Raw genomic sequence first — 24,443 nt, 5'->3', positions numbered from 1 at the left:
TCTGACGTAATGATGTCAGTGTAAGGTGGCTGCTTTTGTTTTGATGGCAATGAAGTAAAGGACTGCGGCTTTTGTTAAGCACATAAAATGACTCACATGTTTTATTCACAATATCCTACATTGTTGACCCTGATGCTCATGGACAATTCCGGAGTTACTCAACAACCAATGTAGCCGCTTTGAAGCTGCCGGAGTTTTGGTAGCAGCACACTATGGTGTGGATTGTACAGGCGGAAGCCCAGTTCACACATCGAGAAGTCACCCTGGACAGTACCAAATTTGACCATGTCATAGCATCGCTAGGTAGTTCCACTGCAGCCAGAATGGTGAGGCTATGAGAAGACCCACCTGCACGTGATGAATATGTCACTCAGAAAACTCACCTACTGCAGACATTTTAGACTGTCTTAGTCTGAGCACACCAAACAGTTGCTCCCTTTGCCCAGCCTGGGTGACGCAAGGCCTTCAGAACTAATGGACCGCATGATATCTTTCCTGGGACATCACCAACCTTGTTCTATTTTTAAGGAACTCTTTATGCAACAAATGCCTGATCAAGTTTGCAGAGCTCTCGCTAATATGCCCATGAAGGGCAACAGAGAGCTTGCTAAATTGGCTGATTGTCTACACTCTCAGCCAGTCAGGGGTGCATAATTCCTCTTCCTTTCCCTGTCTCAGTCAGCCCTGTCAGCAGAATGACGCCCGCGATTCCAAACCAGACAACAGCACACACTTTTCGCTATAAACGCCAAGATGTGCCAACCGCCATGCAGCTTCAACAGTACCAGCGCATCAGGTCATCGGAGGTCTGTGAACACTGAGGGTTCCAACTGCCAGAGTCACCTATTGTTCATTACAGACACCCTTTCAGGACCATGCTTCCTGTGTGACACGGATGCTCAGGCGAGTGTGCTGCCAGCACCACCCATTGATTATAAGGTAGAGACCGATGGACCCTTGCTGGAGTCCACCAACAGCAGCAGGATCCAGACTTATGGGACACAATGGGTGACGCTCTGCTACAGTGGGTGACGCCATACATGGGGCTTCATCTTGGCTAAAGTTGCTAGACTTCTGCTCAATGCAGATTTCTTGTGCACCAAAGGACTGCTAATAGACCTTAAGAACTGCCAGCCTGTCGACGCAAAGGACATTGGGTCTTTACCCTGAAAGCCCAGGATGTTCCCCACGACGACTGTCTAGAACGTCCGCCACCACATGTGAACCTACTCGCCTGCTGGGCGAATTCACAAACCTCACCAAGCCGGCATTTTTCACGTCAGTCACAAAGCAATGGGGTTGAGCGCCACGTTCCCACAACTGGCTCGCCGGGCCACACCCATGTGAACAGTCCGGATTTGGAAAAGCTGGCCGGTGCAAAGGCTCATATGGAAATGCTTTGTATTGAATGCAGGTTGAATAGCACTTGGGCTTCAGCCCTCCGCATGGTTCCTAAGCCCGACGATGGCTGCCATCCATGCAGCCAACACCGTAGCCTTAACCATCCCCAACTATTACCTGCTCCTACATATTCAAAACTTCTCGGCACACTTAGCCGGAAAGATAATTGTTTCTAAAGCGGACTAAGTCAGGGGCTACCATCAGGTGCTTGTGCGCACTGAGGATGTTCCCAAACTGCAGTTATAGCCTCATTTGGCCTATTTGAGTTTCTGTGCATTCCATTTGGGTTGAAAAATGCAGCGCAGACTTTCCAGCGACTCATGGATTCTGTGTTAAAAGACTTAGATTTTCTACTTACCTGTCGCCGGCGCATCCAAACCCAAACACTTATCACATCTTGGCACACTTTTCAAGTGCTTAAGCCAATATGGACTGATTATTAACCCTGCTAAATGCCACTTCCGGTTGTCTACTATTGACTTTCTCATCCACGGCATCTCCACAGAAGGTGTGACACCCCTGCCATCAAAAGTTGCCACTATTATGGACACCTCAGACTATGTTGTGGGTGCTGAGCAAGAACTGTTGGCGGCCACTTACCTTCTTCAGCCAGCAGCTCACACCCCGAGAGGAGGTACAGCACATTTGACCGCGAGCTTCACAGTCTTTACCTGGCTGTTCATTTTCTACCTGATGGTTGGCATTCCGCAGCGTTTGTTGACCATAAACCCCTCATGCACATGATGGCCAAAGCATCAGACCCCTGGTCTGACAGCAGCATTGCCACCTGGCCGACATTTCGGAATTCACGACTGACGTACAGCACATTGTTATGGCTGATTGCCTCTCACAGCCCACCATCAGTGCTATACACATTGGTGTTGACTGTACTGGCAAGGCAGCTGACCAAACTATCAATCCAGAGGTCCAGGCTTACAGGAGAGCAGTCGTGGGCCTGTAGTTGGCTGACATCAAGTCAGGGATGCAGGAGTTTCTCTTTTGTACGATGCCTCAACCGGTCCCTCTCATTCCATAGTGCCTGCAAACTGAAGCTTTTTAACTACATTCACAGACTCCCACAGGCAGGAAGACTTCACAGAAACTGGTTGCTTTAAAGCTTTTGAGGTCCAGCCTTAGGAAGGACGTGTGAGACTGGGGTGCAGCCTGTGGTGCGTGTCAGTGGGCGAAAATTAAACCTCACATTCGGGCACGACCTGCACCTTTCAAGGTCCTTGAGCAACAGTTTGTCCAAGTCAACGTGGCCCTGACTTATCCTCTTCACCACACCCTCCCCTGTGGTTTCATGCAGCTCCATATCATGGTGGACTGTACCACCAGGTGACCAGAGGCTAGCGTCGACGACTGCTGCGGACATGGCTCAAGCCTTCACCAACACCTGGGCCTCTTTGTCCAGCAGCCATTGGACATCTTTGCAGTCCACAGTCCCCAATTCATGTCAGACCTCTGAGCTGCGGTGGCCCAGACCTTGGTGTTAAGTTGCATCACACCATGGCGTATCTCCTGCAGTCCAATGGCCTGTGCAAGTAGTGTCGCCATTCATTAATGGCTGCTCTGAGGGCCTCCCTGATGGATGTGTGTCGGTGTGATTGTCTCCTGTGTATCCTGCTGGGGCTCAGAAAAGCTCCAAAAGAGGACCTGCAGTCCTCTGCAGGTGAGTTTAAGTATGGGCCACTACTACTGTTGCTGGATGATTTTATTCCTAACGCCAAGAGTGCCTGGTAGGTGACTCAACGGTGTTCTGCCCTTCTCAGTAAACTCAAATCTTTTACATATATTCCTACTTCCCATTGTGGCATACAGGACGCTTGGCTTCCAGTTGGCCTACAGTCTATCTCGTTCATTTTTGTCTGCCAGGATGCACATCAATGCCTCCTTCAGCCCCTTTAACGATGGCCCATCCCACATTTTGGAATGGGGCAAAAAGACTATTATTGTAGCTAGGAAGGGTAAACCTGAATGTATTTGTGTAGATCACCTTGAACTGGTCATCCAAGGCCTGAATGGTTCCACCGCCATACCCCTTGCATCATAATGTAACTATGTGCATGTCAGCACACCCCTTGGATCAGCCAGAGGCACCAGGTGTTACTCCAACCAAGGAACAAAGGACCTGAGCTCGGTGGCTCATACAACCTCCAGACAGACTCATAATGCCAGTTTTGGTAAATTCTAGCAACACACATCAAAGTTGCTGGTGAACGCAGCAGGCCAGGCAGCATCTCTAGAAAGTTAGTCCTGACGAAGGGTCTCAGCCCGAAACTTCGACTGTACCTCTTCCTAGAGATGCTGCCGGGCCTGCTGCGTTCACCAGCAACTTTGATGTGTGTTGCTTGAATTTCCAGCATCTGCAGAATTCCTGTTGTTTGGTAAATTCTATGCAGGGTAATGTAATGGGTGACAAATGACACGTATTGCTCATAATTGTTCTACATAATTCACAAGCACCTTCCTTGAGTTGTGTTCTCTTTAAGAGACGGCGTCTGACGTAACGGCACCAGTGTAGAGCGACTACTTTTGTTTAGATTGTAATGGGAGTAAAGGGCTGTGGCTTTTGTTAAACACATAAACAACTCTGACATGTTTTATTGACAAAATCCTACAATATTATTCTGTTAATATTAGTTTATTGTGTTAATGTGATACTTGTACACTGTATGTACTGTGTTTTGCACCTTGGTCTCAGAAAAAAAGTTGTTTAATTTAGCTATACAACAAACTTGAACTTGATCTTTGTTTCTTTATAATAAAAAGGGGACAAAGCCATGTTTGTTGTGTCAATAACACGTCTTATGGCAATGGACTCAGTTGTTAAGACAGTTACGGGCTGCATTCATCTTCCAGTATTTCTGTTACACAATTAATCTAACATCATGACCTGGTGTAATTTTGTATATTTAATAACTCTAAAATCAACAGTAGAAGACAAATATTACAGAATTGTGATGAATTGCAAGATATTTGGATCTATCATTTCAGAAAAAAAATGATATGTCTTTCCTTCAAAAGAACATTTCAACAGGTATCAGAATATCATTGGGGAAGGGAACTATGGAACGAACCTGTTCAGAGAAAAACATCAAGCCCCCTTCCTCCCCCCATGTGCAAAAAAAAATCACGCAAATAGGAACAAAAAACACAAGCAAAAACATCAAATCAAAAGGCATATTTCAGTTCAGTTCAGTGTTCGTTATCTGCAGGGTGTCCCAATTCAAAAATCACCCAAAAGCAGCAACAAACGAAGAAGGAAACAGAACTAGTACACATCATAAACCGAATTAGAGTCCAAATCTACAAAATGTGGTGATTAAACCTTGCTCTAGCACCATTCTCTGACAGTGCCGAGGGAGAGAGAAATCACTCAATCTCAAAGACCTCAATCGCAGAAAGTGAGAGGCAGAGAGAGACTCCCACATGCAGACACCCTCCTCCGGCAATAACGAGCGAGAGCCTGGTAGACAGTGCTGACCATCTGCTTGTCCCCTGCACCCACTGTGATGATTTCAATCTCCACCAGCGCTTTAATCAGTGAGGTCTGGAGTCGATCCTTGGTTTGCGCCTCGAATCCTGGTTTCCTGGCCTCCATCCTGCATGCTTTCCTTCCAGCCTGTGGAACCCTCTCGGAAACAGCAAAGCACCAGATGGACCAATGCTTGAACAACTAGTAAAAGCATCAATAGCATGCATGAAAAACTCAAACAGATTTCAGCTTATTAGATTCCTAGTGACCAGATAGAGGCTTAGGAGTGTGATTTCATGAGCAAGGTTTGTGCAATTTGCATCAGGCAATAGAATAAACCTGCATTGTTTAAAGATTCTTAAATGTGCTGATGTCAAATGCTAGAATGAGGAAACTTCTCATTATGAATTTGATATTTATCTCGTATTTTGTATTAAGAAAGAAACACCCAATGAAGATCAAAATTCAAAAGTTCAAAATAATTTTATTATCAGAGTACATATATATCACCATATACAACCTTGAGATTCATTTTCTTGTGGGCATGCACAATAAATCCATAATCCAATAATAACCAAAATAGAATCAATGAAAGACTGCACTAACCTGGGCGTTCAATCGGTGTGCTAAAAACAACCACTGCAAACACAAAAGAAAAAATAATAATAATAAATGAATAAGCAATAAATATCTGGAACATGAGAGGAAGAGTCCTTGAAGGTCAGTGATGGGGGAATTGAAGTTGAGTGAAGTTATCCCCTTTGGCTCAAGAGCCTGATGGTTGAGGGGTAATAACTGTCCCTGAACCTGGTGGTGTGAGTCCTGAGGCTCCTGTACTTTAGAATCGTCTAATAAACTGTGACTTTCAAATGGACAGGAACATCTTAACTGAGGATAAACAGAACTTCCAGCTTTGCAGTGATCATACCCAGATCAGCTTGAGCAAATAAGTGCATTTTTAGTAGCCGGATCCGCAGACTGAGCGGATGTAGATGAAACTGCTGGTGTATTCGATGGATTTTCCATATAAATAGGCAGAAAATTGTGGGTGTTGAGTCTGCAATGTGCCAAGGTGCATTCCCAGTGGGTGAGGCCCTGTGCCAGGAAAACATGTTTGAGACATTAGCCTCGTTATCTAAATAGCTGCTGAATGGAAGCAGGAATCTCCACCATTTGGCGGGAGATTGCACTTTGTGTTTTGCACAATTATCGTCCTTTGGGTTGCAGGTCATCATTTTGGTCTCATAAATCCAAAAAAAAACCTTAAAAACAACAAAGAGCAAATATTTCTTCTTTTTGCGCAGTGAGAATTTTAAAAAATTTCTTTTTTGAAATGCTAGCTTATGTAAAGAGTCACCTGTGGCATGATGGTTGCTGTTATGTGCATGTCTTCTGGTCTGGCACCAGGCCAGAGTGGATATCTATTTACCTTCGTACTCGCCTGGAGGGACAAATATTCAAGCATGTGTTCTTCTACAGCATTACATATATAATTACTTTAATTTAAGAGCAATAAAATGTATTGGTGCATCCAGATTAGAGTACTTCATCACAAAATTTATATAAACAACAGAAGGATGTATATACAGAAAGGCGACGGGAAAAAAAGTCAGCAACATCATGAAGGTTTCCTCACCCACCGGAGCGGAGGCTGCACTGCAGCCAGGCCAGCATCACCAGATTCAAAAACTGTTTCCTTCTCCAAGCAGTAAGGCTGATCAGCACCCCAACCCACCACACCACACCCACTCTAGCACTACCTTATCATTTCATGTCAGAGTCACCTTATGTACAAAGACTTCGGTGCCCAGCATCACTTCATGAACATACAATCATTATATGTACGCAAGATATCTTGCGTATTGATATTTATTGTGTTTTTTGTGCTGCATTGGATCTGGAGTAATAACTATTTCATTCTTCTTCACACTTAATGGAAATGGAAATGACATTAAACATTAAGAGAATATTTCATGGGCATCAGGCAATTCAGCAGACTAACAATGGGAGGTGAGGAACATTAAAATAAAGTAAAATTTCTCCCATGACAAATGAGCAGTGATTCAACTGAAGACAGAGATTACACAGCACAACTGTCATTGCAATATGTGGCTGCTGACATTAGTTTACTCATGAGCTGTTGGCTTATTTCATCAGATAAATCAAATTCCATTTTTATACTACAAGAAATAAAAACAGAAAACGTTGCAAACACTCAGGTAAGACAGTGGAAAGAGTTAAAAACTTACAGCATTATCATACAAGTGTCAGACACTTCTGCTTTTTAAGGTTCTGTACTGTCAAATTGTTTCCAAGGAAATTAAAAATTACAGAACATTAAAGATTAGCTTTATGCCACACGTGTACATCAAAACATTAAACACGTAGCAAAATGCTTTGTTTTCTTTCAATGACCCACACAGCCTAAGGATTGTGCTGGGGCACTTTATAAGGCATTGGTCAGATTGCATTTGGAGTTATATAAGCAGTTGTGGGCCCCATATCGAAGAAATCTTTATGATCAGGATCATGTGAAGTCATGGGAACAAGTGGTGTGGTGTATGATCGTATGAGCAGCTGGTGCATATCACAAGACCTGGTTATACGACCACTGATGCCAGGCAGACAATCTCTAAAGAGTATTGATAATGACTGGGGTCACCTGTTTCATAAGGACTCTGCCCAGAAGAAGGCAATGGCAAAACACCACCGTAGAAAAAATTGCCCAGAACGATCATGGTCATGAGACCATGATCACCCACATCATACGATATGGAGCATAAAGGTGATGATAATCTAAGAAAGGATGTCCTTGGCATTGGAGAGGGTCCAGAGGAGGTTTAGGAGAATGACCCCGGGAACTGAAGGACCAGAGCCCCACGTGAAATCTACTTAAACCGCCGTCTGTTTGGAAGGCAAAAGATAACTCAATTTCTATAAGAGTCTGGATTTGTCTCTGACTGCAGACACTCTCCACTGGCCAGCAGCTCAAATTATTCCTTCACTTCCCAAGTCACTGAGTAAGGACCTGAAGAAGGGAATGGAAAGCATCCAAAACAAGAGCGAATAAAAGTTCACCAGCATTTTTTGTGTGCGTTGCTTGAAATTCCAGCATCTGCAGATTTCCTCGTGTTTGAGCAAATAGAAGTAGACTGTGTACACAGACACACTGGAACGATCAGTACCAGACTGCAGACTACAAGCAATAAGTGAGAAAGGAAGGAAGTGCAGCTTCAGGTTTTATTCCTGGGCTGACGTGCCAAGTACTTGTTAAGATTTAGAAGTGTTCCATCCCTCACATCCTCAGCTCAGTACCAATACCATTTCACCTCATTCACCCGTGCATCTGACTGAGTTTAAACAAAGGTGTTGCAAACAGCTCTGGCAGATGAACTGAAGAGAAAATATTCCCTATATGGAGAATATAAATATTCTCTATATTAAGAGAAGTTTGGAGAGATATGGTCTGGGGTCAGATCGATGAGACTAGGCAAAAGACAAGATTGGCATGGGCTGGGGCCCAAAGGGCCTGTTTCTGTGTTGTAGTGCTCTATGATGCAATAAAGATAAAATTGTAATGAAAACTGGCTTTGGCCATCCTGGATTCATTTGAGCTTTCTTGCAGCTATCCAAACTGTTTTCACATACAACAGTGTCCTTCGTTTGGTCTTTTTCAGTTCCTCAATTACAGAATCAAATATTACCACAGATATTTATGAGGGTGTACAAAGGGTTTGTATGATTCAGCATTTTCATTGTTTCAGAAATCACTACCATCTTAAGAATCTGACACAGTCCATGCCCTGAATCCTGTGATACTCGTTATAAAATCTAAGTTCACCTTTACATTGGTTCTGCCAATCAGTGCCTCTGCCCTGAAAGTGGTCATGCCAGGGAGTTATTGATTAAACCAGAGGTTAATAACAGCAACAGAAATAAAAACAAATCAAATTAGAAATTATGGGAGTCTATCAGGGACAAAGATATTGAGTTTACATCTTACAGAACTGGCACATCTTTTGTCCTCTGTTATAACTGATATCAAAAACTCTGCTCCTCTAGCATAATTCACAATGAATTTAGTGTTTAAATTCAGAGTTACTTTGGAAGAAAACATGTCACGAAAGTAAGCCATCCTGATAATTGTCTTTTCAACCTGAGCAGTACATAGTGATGATACTGGTAACACAACAACGTTACTTAGCTGGTTGCATTAAAATTGTTTATTATTTTTAAAATAATTCAAGATAAAGACACAAAAGCCCTTCAAGTTAAAACGTTATATTCAAAAACTTCATGGTAGCACAGATTTAGAGCAACAGCTCCCTGATTGAAGCCATTTGAGGAGATACATGAAATCAAAAACTTCACTTTAGGTCTGCCTTTCTCTAGCCCAAGCTTCACAATATCACTGTATGCTAGAGCAGCAGAGACTTTTATATCAGTTATAGCAGAGGACAAAAGATATACCAATTCTGTAACATGTAAACTCAATATCTTTGTCCTATCATTTCTAATTTGATTTGATTTGCTTTTATTTTTATTGCTGCTATTAACTTCTGGTTTAATCAATAACTCCCTGGCATGAACACTGACTGGCAGAACCAAGTGATATTATGCCCAGTAGCAGTAACATGAATTCATCCTATCTGGCATGTTTTCCACAATACCTCAAAGTTCATACGGAACTTAAAAAAAACTGTGGTATGTGTGTGTTTGTGTATCCACCTATTCTCCCACCGTGTCTCTCTCTGGCCATCCCTCTACAGTTAATAAGCTGTACCTACTGCAGTCTTCAGCCAGCACCATGGTTTTATAGGCAGCTGCCTATCATGTTACAGTTATGAATATAGTTGTAAACAAGGTAAATGCTCCCCATGACCTAAACATCTGGGCTACGTGAAACAGTTGAAAGTTAAATCCTGAAATCAGAATTATCTTCCTTTAGAAAATTAAGCCGTACCTGCCAGTTAGAATGATTCATAATGGGGCACTGTCAGGAAGCAACACTCCAAAAACAATATCATTTGAAAACGTTTCTTAGGGAGAGAGCGGAAACTTCCAAATGCTTGTTAACCTTAGACCCTAGTACTCTCAGGGTTACAAAGTTCAATCATTATAATTTATTCTGAGTCGCCAACAAGTTTCTTTTCCTTTTTGTTATAGTGCCAGCTAATTCGTGCCAAAACAATATCTTTCAATGCCCTTTTTATAATTCACCTCATTACTGTAGTTATATATTTACTTCAAAACAAACATGACATTGTATGCCTAAGTGCTGTTTAAAGTGAGCGGCGGGCCAAAAGGGCACTGATGTCAAGTTGTGCAAATGGGTGTGTGAGTATGGCACAAATACAGTTCATACACTGGCCCATTGTATTCAATGGGAAAGGCTCTCTGCTACGCCAGGTTCTGGCTGTCATGAGTTGTATTTGAAGTTTTACTTTCTTTTGTGTGGGCCATGGGAAAGACCCTGTCCCAGACTTTACTGCATCCTTCTAAATTATTGGACATTGGTTGTGAAACTTGAAAATGTGCTGCTCTTGAGATATTCTCTACCTCTATTTGTTTACTAATAAAAGGATAATAAAAAGGATAAAAAGTTAAAGAGCCTGTATAGCAACATATTCTACACCATTCCACCAGTCATTTTTGCAGGGTCACAGAAATCAGTGCAGCACCAACCTCTCTTTGGAGCCATCCAGGGCCATCTCAAGATTCAAGATTTAAGATTGTTTATTGTCATCCCAAATGTAAAGGAGAATGAAACGATCATTATTCCTGATCCTGATCTGGATTCAGAGTAACAATCATCTCTATAACAGCATTTTCTCAATAATGCAGCCTCAACACGGGCAATATACTGCATTTATAACAAAATTCCTTTTGATCTAGTTGACTTAGATTTTTAGTTGATATAACATGATTTGGCCTGACTTTGTTTAAAGAAATCTGCAATTATTCTTCATTTCACCCTAATTTAAGATTGTATGCCTGCAGATAAAGTGTGCTGAAAATGCTAGCAGGTCACTTTAAAGAAACAATACTGATTTGTTCTCTCAGTGAGTTACAAAAATTAGCAGTGGCCTAAATAAATTTCAATGTCTTTGTCATATTTTTGAATTAAGAAAGCGAATGGCTCTGAGTCCACAAAGGTACATTTCACCATACCCCTTGGTATCTGCTAACAGACTCTTTGGTGGCAATAAACAGATTATATTACTTCAAACAACGCTCCACACTTCAAATCATTTCAGAAATCACAAAATGTCAAAATAAATGATGCAGACTATCCCAAGGCTGCTGTAACTGAGATTGTTTGTTGAACTTCAGAACGAAGGGCAGCAAAGTGTTTCAGTTACATTTTGTCAAATGTACACTTAACAGATTAATATTTTTTACAGTTTTTCATTGATTCTATTGTGCTTCTTTGTATTTGCTGTGAATGCCCACAAGGAAACAAATCATAGGGTGTATGTAGGGTGACATATATGTACTTTGATAATAAATTTACTTTGAACTTGGAGTACAAGTAAAATCATTCAAAATATCTGTTCAGCTAGTGATGTAACACCAGTTATCATTCAATGGGTGATTATAACTGCATAGTTATGGCGGCATTGTTCTATTACACAATTGTCAATCATAAATTATCAGCCTATTCCTAACCTGAGTTTACGCTGATAAATATCCAGCTGTGATACTGTTTTCTGAATCTACCAATGAAAGCTGGAACTGAAATAAAACCTCATTATAAACAGACATTGAGTTTCAAACTTTGGAAAACCCACAAAAACCAGAAACAAATGTTAAATGATCACTGGTCCAGATCGCTAAAAAGGCTTAAGTTCCAATGATTGCCCCAGACAAGAAGTCAATGTTATTTTCCACTGAGATCAAATTATGTGTCAATCTAGAAATGTGTATTCAGTTTACTAGACTGATGCTGACATCACAATCTGTTACAGGGGGGAAAAAAAAGAATTTGTAGTGAAGAAAATAATGTTCCCAAAGTAATTTCTTCAGAATGAAGGTACTGTACATCTTGAGATTAGCCAAGGCCCACATCGAGCGACATCATCAAGACGAAGCCTATGATGGAGGTCCAGGAAGCCAGCTTTCCATTTCCACTGGAAACAAGAGCAAGGATACTGTCAGTTTTCCTTTCAACTGATTCAGTGATCAATAATTTTAATGGCTTTAGAATAATTTGGTAAATTGGAATGCATTCAATATGTCTCTTTGCCTAAACAATATGATCAAAACCTGAAATAATAATGTGTTTTAGTTATTTCCCCTTGAATGGTGTTTAAAGTTGCTTCACTAATATATAAAATGCACTAAAAGGATTCTTGCTAACACACCTAATGTTGCACCACTGATACGCCAACTTGCAATTGTCAATGGTCCAAGGTCCACTGTCCCGAGGAATCATTTACACAGAGGGTATATTATAGGGACAACTCATTGACATTTGGAAGTATGACATTGAGCCAGTCAGCTATTCAGCAACTTGCAGACCTTGGCAGTATGGCCAGCATTCAGGCAACCAAGCAGCTTCCTGTGGTGACCAGGGAGAAATAGAGCTCCTGAAATGTCCTTTCAGACCTAATCCATCTTGAGAAGAGCTGACATAGTGAAATGGGGCAATGCTGCAAAGACGAAGGCCTACGGGAGGCACACCCGATTTGACCACGATTTGAGGAGAGTCCATTAACAGTTCCAGATCTTGCCAAGATCAACACTGAAGCCATCAATGTAAATTAATCTGACTTTGGTGAATGGACACAAGAAGAATCAGACTTGGCATGAAATGCCTCTGCACTAGATTTCCATAAAGTGCTGTGCAGCAGCAAACACAGGGAGACCAATTTTTTTACTGTGCGTATATCTCAAAGGTAGGGGTTCCCAACATTTTACATTTTTTATGCCATGAACCCCGACTGTCAACTGAAGGGTCTGTGGACCCCATATTGCTCTTAGGGAATGAAAATTGAGCAACTCTATTTTCTCTAATCATAATTCCTAAACAGCTCTGTGGTCTTTTCCCACTGGTGCATTATCAGCTGTGAGAGACTCCATTTATTCTGCAAGAACGGGGAATATAACACATCAGCCCAGGTATTGGTGCTTGAACACAGCAGTGCAATTGATACCAGCAAGAGGCAGAGTACAAAACACAATAAAACACTGCTCTGTGCCTTTTAGTAAAGTGCACAAAGTGGCTTTAATAAAAGCCTGCAGCTGAGAACATTTTGCCCATACACACACATCTGGCCAGGAAAAGGCCTTTGATGTGGCAAAGTTCAAAGGGGAGAACAAAATGGAAGTTTCTTTAAAAAAATTGCACCTTTAAGTAATTGCGACCCAACCGTCAATTACAGATGACTCTGAGTAAGGGCAGGAATATCTTATACTTTGTACCCACTTAATGAGAGCAGCGAAGTAAAAGGTGCACAGAGCTGTGGCCGACCTAAGCTGATTTACACCGGACTTGGAACTTGCACCAGTGGCAAAAGAAAAATAAATTTAATAGTTGAACAGTAAAAGGTTAAACATTGCTTTCATTCAGTGCAATTGACTTAGCACGCCTGTATTATATTGGGGATAAGATTACAGATCATTAGTAGAAGCCCATCTCCCCTTGTTGATCCATATTGCACCACTTTGTTGCTCAGTATATTAGAGATGAAATAAATTTGCATATCTAGGTCACTGTTGAAATCATTCAGGAGGCAATTATTCAACTGTGAAGTTCTGCTGTTGTTTAAGAAACAATTAAATGTTGCTTAAGTTGTGACGCATCACCTGAACTACTTTATTAAATCTTTACCTGACCGCAATATTTATTTGCTTTTGTTCATCTGACAAATGAGCTCCATCTGAAACATAAACCTGTTATTTCTTTTTACAGGTTCTGTCAAACCTGACAGAAGTAAACAAGACAAAAGGAGGCCATTTGTCCCACCTTGTCATTGCCAACAATTAGTTCTGTTCCCTTGCTTCCTTCCCATTTATAAATTTACTTTGAATGTTAATAAAAGTGCTATTATCACCCTTTTAGGTGGTGCAGTTTCGATCTTAACAACTTAATGCAGAGAGATAAAACCTCTTTTCACCTTGCCTTCAATGCTTAAACAACATCTGACCAAATTCTCTGCTGGTGGGGACTGATCCTCTTATTCATCAAATCCCATCAATATTCAGAATATCTTTGTTAGATCCCCTGAACTCTCAAACAGCCTCCTTCTCCACATAACTGGCGTTCCTCATCGCTGCCACCATTCATTCTTGTCCTAGATATGCTATAAATTTCCAGCTCATTGAGATGGAAGGCTCCTTTATTTGTAATCAACATGGAATATAGAACAGTACAGCACAGGAATAGGCCCTCGGTCCACAATGTTGTACCGAACCAGCAAAAAAGTAAATTTAAAAAAAAGAAAAACTAATCTCCTTCCCAACTATACAATGTCCATATCTCTCCATCTTCCTCATATTCATGTGCCTACCTAAACACCTTTTAAAAGCCTCTATTATATTTGCCTCTACCACCTTTCCAAGTACTGCATTCCAGGTATCCACTGCTCTCTGGGTAAAAAAACTTGCTCCTCATACCCGTTTGAACCTACCCCCTCGCACCTTTAATACATGTCCTCAGGTTTTAGATATACATAGAACAAAGAACATAGAAATCTACAGCATATTGCAGGTCCTTCGGCCCACAATGTTGTGCTGACCAGGTAACCTAGTATCTACCATGGGAAAAAATATTCCCCGTCTACTCAATCGATGCCTCTCGTAATCTCATAAATCTCTATCAGATCTCCCCTCAGCCTCCACCACTCCACAGAAGACAAACCAAGTTTTTCCGGCCTCTCATGATAGCACATACCCTCTATTCCAGGCAGCATCCTGGTAAACCAGAAACTTCCGAAATGCCCGCTTCGCTGCCGCTGCTACTGTGTGGTAACCGGAATCTCCGGAGCAGAAGGCCCCGAGTCCTCGGCTTTGCTTGTTTCGGTGGCCGGGGCGAGGTCGAAGGCGCTCGGCAGAGGATGGCGCTCAGGAGGCTGTATCGGAGGGGCTGGTCGGAGGCTCAAAGTTTTCGGACGGATGGACTCAGTGTCGGCTGCTTCCAAGGCATCGGCAGTTGTCGGTGCCTGGAGGTTTATGGCAGGGAGTTTCTCCCTTCTGCCGCCTGCTATCAGGGACTTGGGAGTCGATCGGGACTTGAGACTTCTTTTACCGCGCCCATGGTCTGTTCTTTATCAAATTATGGTATTGCTTTGCACTGCTGTAACTATATGTTATAATTATGTGGTTCTGTCAGTGTTAGACTTTGGTTTGCCCTGTTTTCTGTGATATCACTCTGGAGGAACATTGTATCATTTCTTAATGCATGTATGCATTTCTAAATGACAATAAAAGAGGACTGAGTGTCCTCATAATCTAAACCTCTTCTGTACCCCCCTCCAAAGCCTCAGCATCCTTCCTATAGTGGGGTGACCAGAACTATATGCAATACTCCAGATGTGTCCTAACCAGAGTTCTAAAAAGTTACAACACAATCTCTTGACTTTTGGACTTAATGCCTCAACTAATAATAGCAAGCATTCCATAGGCCTCCTTAACCACCCTATCGACCTGTGTCATCACTTTCGTGGAGCTATGAACTTGGACCCCAAGAGCTCTCCGCTCAGCAACACTGTTCAGGGTCTTGCCATTAACAGTGTACTTTCTCCTTGCACTTGCCCTACCAACACCTCACATATATTTGGGTTAAACTCCATCTGCCATTTCTCTGCCCATTATCTGCAACTGATTCATGTTGTGCCGTATTCAATCTCTTTCTAATAATTATAGTGATCCTTCAGCTGGTGAACTTCCAATACTTTCTGTATTTATATCAGAATTCCAGAGATTGAATACTTTTGCTTTTGACTGGTTAACTGGGAAAGACAACACTGAAAGCGCAAATGAAGTTACAAGGAATTATTTGGTTCTCACCTGAGTTGAGCTTCAGGAATGATGTCATCAATTACAACGTAAACCATGGCACCGGCTGCAAAAGCTAAGGCATAGGGCAACAGTGGCTCGGCAAGGACTACTGCAAAGGCACCAAACACTCCCGCCACTGGCTCAACCATGCCACTTAACTGACCGTACCTTTACAACAGGAAAACAAGTAGAGTTAGCAAAATGAAATGTAAGGTGAAAGTTTAAACTTGACAATTAGATGCAAGCAGAATTGTGGTTACATATAAAATAATGGAAGTGGCTGGACAGAGTGCATAGTGGTGGAGAGGTCAAGGACAAGAGGTCATAGGTACAACATAAAGGGGAAAGGGAAGCACAGAATCAGCTTTATTATCAGTGACGTATGTCGTGAAATTTGTTGTTTTGCGACAGTACAGTGCAATACATAAAAATAACTTGATATATGAGTTGCATCAAGAAATACTATATAATTAAACAAATAAGTCGTGCAAAGAGAGAGCAAAATAATAAGGTTTGTGAATTCATGGACAATTCAGAAATCTGATGGTGAACGGGAAGAAGCTGTTAAAAAGCTTTCTTTTTATAAGCAACACACATCGAAGTTGCTGGTGAACGCAGCAGGCCAGGCAGCATCTCTAGGAAGAGGTGCAGTCGACATTTCAGGCCGAGACCCTTCGTCAGGACTAACTGAAGGAAGAGTGAGTAAGAGATTTGAAAGTGGGAAGGGGAGGGGGAGATCCAAAATGATAGGAGAAGACAGGAGGGGGAGGGATGGAGCCAAGAGCTGGACAGGTGATTGGCAAAGGGGATATGAGAGGATCATGGGACAGGAGGCCCAGGGAGAAAGTCAAGGGGGGGGGAACCAGAGGATGGGCAAGGGGTATAGTTAGAGGGACAGAGGGAGAAAAAGGAGAGTGAGAGAAAGAATGTGTGTATAAAAATAAATAATGGATGGGGTACGAGGGGGAGGTGGGGCATTAGCAGAAGTTAGAGAGCTCTTGGCTCCATCCCTCCCCCTCCTGTCTTCTCCTATCATTTTGGATCTCCCCCTCGCACTTTCAAATCTCTTACTAACTCTTCCTTCAGTTAGTCCTGACGAAGGGTCTCAGCCTGAAACGTCGACTTTACCTCTTCCTAGAGATGCTGCCTGGCCTGCTGCGTTCACCAGCAACTTTGATGTGTGTTGCTTGAATTTCCAGCATCTGCAGAATTCCTCGTGTTTTCTTTTTATAAATTGGATCTGGAATGCAACACCAGTAGATGCGATGGATCCACACTGGTAGGTTCACTGTGGTCTTCGAGATAAACATACAATGAAGAAAAAAATTGCAAAGCTATGGAGGAAGAACCAGGGGTGAAACTAATGGGTTGCTCTGGAAACTAGTTGGCATGGACACAAGGGTTCCAATGACATCCATCCCATTCTAAGCAAGGACTCAAAATCTCACTTTGCGTTTTCACACATTTATAGCTTTCATGTGCTCCATGTGATTAAAATGTCAGCAAAGCACTTTCATCAAGTATCCCTCTGTCCTTGGGTTTGACTCTATGGGATTGGATTGCCAGATTTGAGATCATTGAATCCATCAATTCATTTGTGCAGTAGGTTTTTGCAAATAAAATAAAGTGATGTGTTTTATTTTTAATAAATCTGTAACACATTTTATTGAACTCCAAAACATAAACACAAAATTGCGCTAAAAATCCTTACGCAACAACATCATCACGTCAGACCAGCCTCTTAAAGCGAAACCCCAACTCAATGTCGATTGTTGTGAATTATGTAATTTCTCCCAATTACACTACCCTACAGAACTCTCAATTACCTTTGTCTCTTAACTTACTGGGAATATTTTGATACTTTTCTATTTTTTTAATCTCTTTTGAAATTTTTAGTGGTACATTTCAGAATGGAGGGAGGGTAGAATCTGAACACTGAGAAATGGGGCTATGATCTCAAAAGGCACACGTCACCCAAAGAGCTGGGGGAATTTCAGCAGGTCAGAAAACATCCATGGGAAGATCCCTATTTAGATGCTGCCTGACATAGTGAGTTGCTACAGCATTTTGTGTGTTGCTCCAGATTCCAGCATCTATCCTCTCTTGTGTTGGGATATATTATTCTTCTGGATGACACACTCTTTGACTAGTCACTAATGGGAGGACCTTCAACTGCTAGAATTCACAGAATCCATTCCCAACTCTTAAAAATCCCTTTTAAAACCTTCTACACAGCCAAACTATGATCTCTCCTCTTTTCTCTCCAATAAGAGGATAATGCTGGTGGCTGGCTGACTCACATCGAGGGTGAGGAAGGGAGGAACCATTGGAGAGTTGGACACTCCTGTTTCAATCAGTCCCTCAGTGACACAGTAGACACAGTTGCTGCATCATAGCTCCAGAGATCTGTGTTCGTGACCTCAGCTGTTCATCAGTCTTCACTGCAGATATACCTAAGATACCAGGTGGGCTAATTTCAAATAACAGGCAAAAACATGTAAAAGTCCCAGTCATCAGGGGGATAGAGAAACTCATTGGGATAAAGGCAGATAAATCACTGGGACCCCATGGTCTGCACCCAATAGTTTTAGAGGAGGTGGAGGACGTGATAAAGAATTGATTAGTTAAAGTTTTTCTTAAACCAACTAAATTCTGAGATTAGCAGAAGACTGGGAAAGAGCCAATGTGACTCGTTGTTCCAAAAGGGAGGAAGACAGATTGAGGGGAAACTAGTCAATATTTAGACCAGACAGGCCAAAGGACGTTTTTCGGTGCAGAAGTGTTCCATAACTCTGAGGCAGAGATACGGGAAATGTGGAAGACTGAAGCAGTAGGGTTGGTAAAAAGTGTTTCGACGAAGATAGAAGATTCCAGAATGCACATTAAAGTGAAGAGAGGAAAGGAAAGCCGCAGAAAAAGTTAAAATCCAAAAAGCAGCAAGCACTTCCAGATCATTGGGCTGGCCAGGATTTGAAATTGGGAAAATCAGGTGACGTTTATAGCTAAAAGTAACAGTCTTGTTTACAGTGCAGATGGAGCACTATTGAAAGACATCAAAGAAAGGGTGCTGGAGGAATAGTTCTCAGAACAGGTACGCAACTACCACTGAAATGTGTTGAAGGACAGCAAATATAAAAGAAACAGGGATACACTTCTTCAGATGTTCCCGGGAAAGGAAAGGATTTGTTTTAGTCGGGGTGCTAAGGGGCACAGAGATCTGTTCCATGTCCACAGACTAAATTTTACAGGGATGTAGATGGCCACTCCAGGAAATTGGGATTAAATCGGAGAGGATCGCTCCAGAAACAAGTGCAAACATGCTAGTTGGCTAAAATAAATCTCTCTCGTGCCATTACAACATAAAAACAGAGTGAGAGACAGTGGCTGATAGGAATTATCAAGAAGCTCAGCATCTGGAGATAACACTAAGTATCTGCAAAGAAACCTGCTTTCTGTTGCTGTACTAACCACTCAAAAGCGATGACATGTAGGTATGTGATCAAAGCAGGCTGTGTTGAAAAGAAAAAAGTTTTATCACAACAAAAAAAACAGATTTGCTTGGGAAGGAGACACAAAGTTAACTGCCAATAAGATAAGACAAAATAAAAACACGGCGAAGCCGGAGGTTTTGGACTATTAACAACACAATACTTTTTAGCTTTTCTTAGCAACAATCTGAAGCTTCCCAATTCAATATGCCTGATTTGCTATTGTCTGTTCTTTTATATTCATGAGGATTATTTAGTGACAGACCTCCCAGGATACCTGAAGGGAAGTTCATCTCTTTTTTAAGTTTTTGCAGAGAATACAAGAACCAATTGTGCAATTGTGTACAGCCAACAGAGAGCCACCCACATTGCTAGATCTGGGGCACATGGTCTGCTATTGGCTGACAGCAATGGGTCCAGTTGATAGCTCTGGATTGTAAAATCAGTCTGTACTTTCATTCTGTAAATCATTCTGTCTTTCCACAGCACGCTGCCTTTCTTCAAGGTACTGTGCATTACTGCACTATTCTGGAAATTGCTCCTGAGTGCTATACATTCAGAAAACATATGCAAAACGCTGGAGGACCTCAGCAGGTCAGGCAGCATCCGTGGAGGTGAATAAACGGTCGTCGTTTCAGGCCGAGACCCTTCATTAGTCTGGGAAGGAATGGGGAAGAAGCCAGAATAGGAAAGTGGGGAGAGGGGTGAGAGTACTAGTTAGAAGGTGGTAGGTGAAGGCAGGTGAGGGGGAAGGTAGGTGCGTGAGGGAGGGGTTGAAGTGAGATACTGGGAGGTGATAAGTGGAAAAGTTAAGGGCTGAAGGAGAAATCTGATAGGAGAGGAGAGTGGACCATGGGAGAAAGAGGTGGAGCACCAGGGGCGGAGAAGAGGTACAAGGAGAATCAGAGTGGAGAATGAAAGAAGAGGAAAGGGGAGGGGGGAACATTACCACAAGTCAGAGAAATTGGTGTTCATGCCATCAGGTTGGAGGTTACCCAGATAGAATATGAAGTATTTCTCTTCCATCCTGAGAGTGGCCTCATCATGGTGGTAGGGGAGGCCATGGACCAACATTTCGGACTGGGAATGGGGATTGGAATTAAAACGGTTGGCCACTGGGAAATCCTATTTGCAAAGAACGCACAACAGCCCATCTACTTCCTCAGGAGTCCGCAGTGACTCAGCATGACATCAAAAACTTTGACAAACTTCCCTCCGTGTGTAATAAGACCATAAGTCATCGGAGCAGAATTAGGCCACTTGGCCCATCGACTCTGCTCCGCCATTCAATCATGGCTGATCCTTTTTTTTTCTCTTCCTCAACGCCAGTTAACTGCGTTCTGCCCATAACCTTTGACAAGACCATAAGACATAGGAGCAGAATTAGGAAGTAAAGTAGAGAGTGTATTGACTGGCTTGCATCATGGCCTGGTATGGAAACACCAATGCCTTTGAATGGAAAATCCTACAAAAGGTAGTGGATTTGGACAAGTAAATCACGGGTAAAACCTTCCCAACTATTGAACACATCTTCATGAAACGCTGTCGTAGGAAAGCAGCATCCGTCCTCAAAGATCGTCACCACTCAGATCATGCTCTTTTCTCACTGCTGTCATCAGATACAAGGTACAAGAGCCTCAGGGTTCACACCACCAAGTTCAAGAACAGTTATTACCCCTCAACCATCAGGCTCTTGAACAAAAGAGGATAACTACACTCATCTATTGAAATGTTCCCACAACAAATGATCTCACTTTAAGGACTCTTTATCTTGTTATTCCATGCTCTCATTATTTAAAGTTATTTATTTATATTTACATCAGCACAGTTTGTAGTCTTTTATGCTCTATCTGATCTTTCACTGATCCTGTTGTAGTTACTATGCTATAGATTTGCTGAGTATGCCCGCAGGAAAAAAAATCTCAGACTTGTGTGTGGTGATGTATATGTACTCTGATAATAAAATTTACTTTGACTTTGATTTTTTGAACAAAGAGTCTCCCCCCCCCACCCCAATCTACTCATTCCAAAAGCTATGCTGTGAAATTGGCTACAATGGATTTGTTTGGATCTCAAAACCTGAAGTAATATCTCATTCAGCCAACATATTCTGTCTGTGTAATGTTTATTCATTTATTCCCAGGACATAGATGAACTGGGGTCCAGATACATCAGCTGGTTGCCCTCAGAATGTGGTGGAGATGGCGGTGGCAGGGGGTACTGTTGGACTATTGACCTACTGTTGATGATGAGGTTTAGTTCAGGCTGAACATCTCATGCACTTTGTTACACAACACTCTTCATATGCACAGCTCAGAAAGCATTGCAATTTTTAAAATTTCATCTTTTACATGCTATGTTCTGAACTAGATTCTGACGGACGATGATGGTTCCATCTGTCAAAATGAAGCCAAGTGCATTCCAGTGGAAGACTACGACTTGAAGTTACCTCATGGGACTGTAATTCATTTCTGCCATTCTAGAAATGTTCAGGTCGAACACTTTCAGAACTGTTCCGAGTGTAACACTGATCATGAGGATCCACTCAGATGGAACAAAGGGCATCTTCCAGAAACTACGCTGATATGTGATGACAGGGTTTCAAAGGCAATTGCGAACATTCAGCCTTTCCCAAGCGTAAGTCCAGGACTTGCTAAATGTGAAGTGCAGCCACATCCTTAACTCTGCTCTGTTGTTGTGGTCCGTTGGAGGACCACAGTCCTGAATGAATATCTCTCTAATAGAACACAGAACACAGAAATCTACAGCACATTACAGGCCCTTCAGCCCACAGTGTTGTGCCGACCATGTAACCTACTCTAGAAACTGCTTAGAATTTCCCTAACACGTAGCCCTCTATTTTTCTAAGCTCCATGTACCTATCCAAGAGGCTCTTAAAAGACCCTATTGTATATGCTTCCACCATCGCCTCCGGCAATGCATTCCACGCACCCACCACTCTCTGTGTGAAAAACATTCCCTCGGTAACTATTTCCAAGCACCTTAAAACTGTGCCTCCTCGCATTCGTTCTTGCTAGTTCTTTATCAATTATAGCTGATCCATGCATTTGAAGATGGGCTCTTGGCCTGCAGAGTGGGAAGAGTGACTCTTAAAATTAATTGAGTTTTATGTTTGATTGAATTGTTCATGTGACTGTTAATTAACAATTAATGTCTATTTTAAAAAAATATTTAACAATTTTAATCACCTATAACAATTTTATGTTAAAGAACCCTCCCAGCTTTAATAAGAAGTGAAGATCTGTTTCCAATTCTGCCTCCTAGCATGGAATTAGGGTGCTATGTCTCACAGCTAAACCAGCTGAGAGCTACCTGCCACAGTAGTCTCACAATACCTCAGGTACAGTTTCAGCAATGGGTCCTAATAGTGACTTGACCAAATAATCAGTTATCCAACAATTGTTATTTAAAAATAATTTCACTGTGATAGAGAATGAGTAACTAATGATACAGTATTATCACTGCAGAGCTGAAAACCACTCACATCTTATTTCCAAACTTAACTCCCAAAACCAACCATAAGCAAAGTAAAATACGTGAGTTCAGTGGAAGTGACTGTGCTCTTTCCTTAACTAAAGTATTTTCAGCTTTCTGCTTAGGTTTTCAAATGGATTAAATGTATTTTATTATTTCTTCACCAACACTTATTTCTCACTTACTCACCAGAATGCCTTCCACGTGGACACTCCTGCACCACGCAATGGCAAGCTAACTGCAAGGCCTTCTGGGAAATTCTGCAGTCCAATTCCAATCGCTAGGTTCCTAGTAAGAAATAATAATAAAAAAAATAAATGTATCAATAGACGATGCAGAAACTGCACATTGATAATTCTGACCATGAGATTTTTAGATAAAACTTCAATTAGTTTTGTCAGATTGTAATGAAGCATGAAAGTACACTGCCTTGAAATTCAATGTGTTTTTACTCTTTGATTTGTGTTGGGAAATCTCTATAATCCATCAGTAAAGGAATGATCAATGGGTTACAGTGTGCTTCCTAATAGTAATCTATAAAATATGATGTTGCTGCTAATTAGTTTTGATCACTTGTACCTAAAACGAATAATGAAATATGGCCACTTGTCAAGTGTTCAGCCACAAATGTATCACACTGACATAACCTATAAAGACCAACTTGCGTTTTCTGCACCCATTCATGTTGTGAATGAAAATGTCAAAGCAGAATTCCCAACGACTGAAACAATTAGTCTGACTGACTGCTGAAGTAATCATAACCGCTTTCTGACTGGAGACTGCGGACAAGTTGCTGAAGTGAGTTGTTCAGTATTGACAGGGTGCGAGCTGGATTTTAAGACAAGGCTGACAGGACAGGATTCATTCACTGTTACCACTTGCTCGGGAAATCACATCAGCTAAAGTGACGAACGGTTGAATTCGGAACCGTGGCACATGAACAAGTCCAAGACCCACAGATCTCATCATATCAGTGAAATATTTACCTCGCACAGTGATCTGAGTATAATTTTACATACTCTTTCACCCCCAGAAGCTTCTAAATATAATTGAACAATATTTAGAATGTAAAAGTTGTTGGCCTACTAAGCACGGTAATGCACTTAAAGCACCTCTGCAGCATCTGCCACAGGCAGGCCAAACACTTTAATTCCGATTCCCATTCCAATTCCGATGTGTCGGTCCATGGGCTCCTCTTGTGGGCAAGATGAAGCCACCATCAGGGTGGAGGAGCAACACTTTATATTCTGTCTGGGTACCCTCCAACCTGATGATACGAATATTGATTTCTCCTTCCGGTAAACAAAACTACCCTCCCCCCATCCTCTATTCCCCACGCTGATCTTTTACTTCTCCTCACCTGCCTGTTACTTCCTCTTCTCTTTCCCTTTCTCCTGCTGTCCACTCTCCTCTCCTATCAGATTCTTTCATCTCCAGCCCTTGACCTTTCCCACCTACCCGGTTTCACCTATCACCTTCGAGCTAGCCTCTTTCGCCTCCCACCACCGTTCTATCCAGACATCTCCCCTCCACCCCGCCTCCACTTTCCTCGCAGTCCTGAGAGAGGGTCTCGACCCAGA

General features: G+C 42.0%; 1 protein-coding gene across 3 annotated transcripts in view; it reads right to left on the bottom strand.

Moving 5' to 3' along the window:
• Positions 1 to 4,095: 4,095 nt before the first annotated feature.
• The window catches only part of LOC140187171 (zinc transporter ZIP11-like), an 840,422-nt gene continuing 820,074 nt past the window's right edge, over positions 4,096 to 24,443 (bottom strand). For all 3 annotated transcript variants that reach the window (XM_072242190.1, XM_072242191.1, XM_072242192.1), the window contains exons 7-9: positions 23,053 to 23,151; positions 15,890 to 16,048; positions 4,096 to 12,009 (exon numbers count right to left, since the gene is read on the bottom strand). In XM_072242190.1, coding sequence (XP_072098291.1) covers positions 11,931 to 12,009; positions 15,890 to 16,048; positions 23,053 to 23,151 — 337 coding nt within the window. In that variant the 3' untranslated portion in view covers positions 4,096 to 11,930. The remainder of the gene's footprint in view (positions 12,010 to 15,889; positions 16,049 to 23,052; positions 23,152 to 24,443) is intronic.

The sequence above is a fragment of the Mobula birostris genome, chromosome 24 (assembly GCF_030028105.1).
Source record: "Mobula birostris isolate sMobBir1 chromosome 24, sMobBir1.hap1, whole genome shotgun sequence".
Taxonomy (NCBI): Eukaryota; Metazoa; Chordata; class Chondrichthyes; order Myliobatiformes; family Myliobatidae; genus Mobula; species Mobula birostris.
This window is presented reverse-complemented; position numbering and strand designations above follow the sequence as displayed.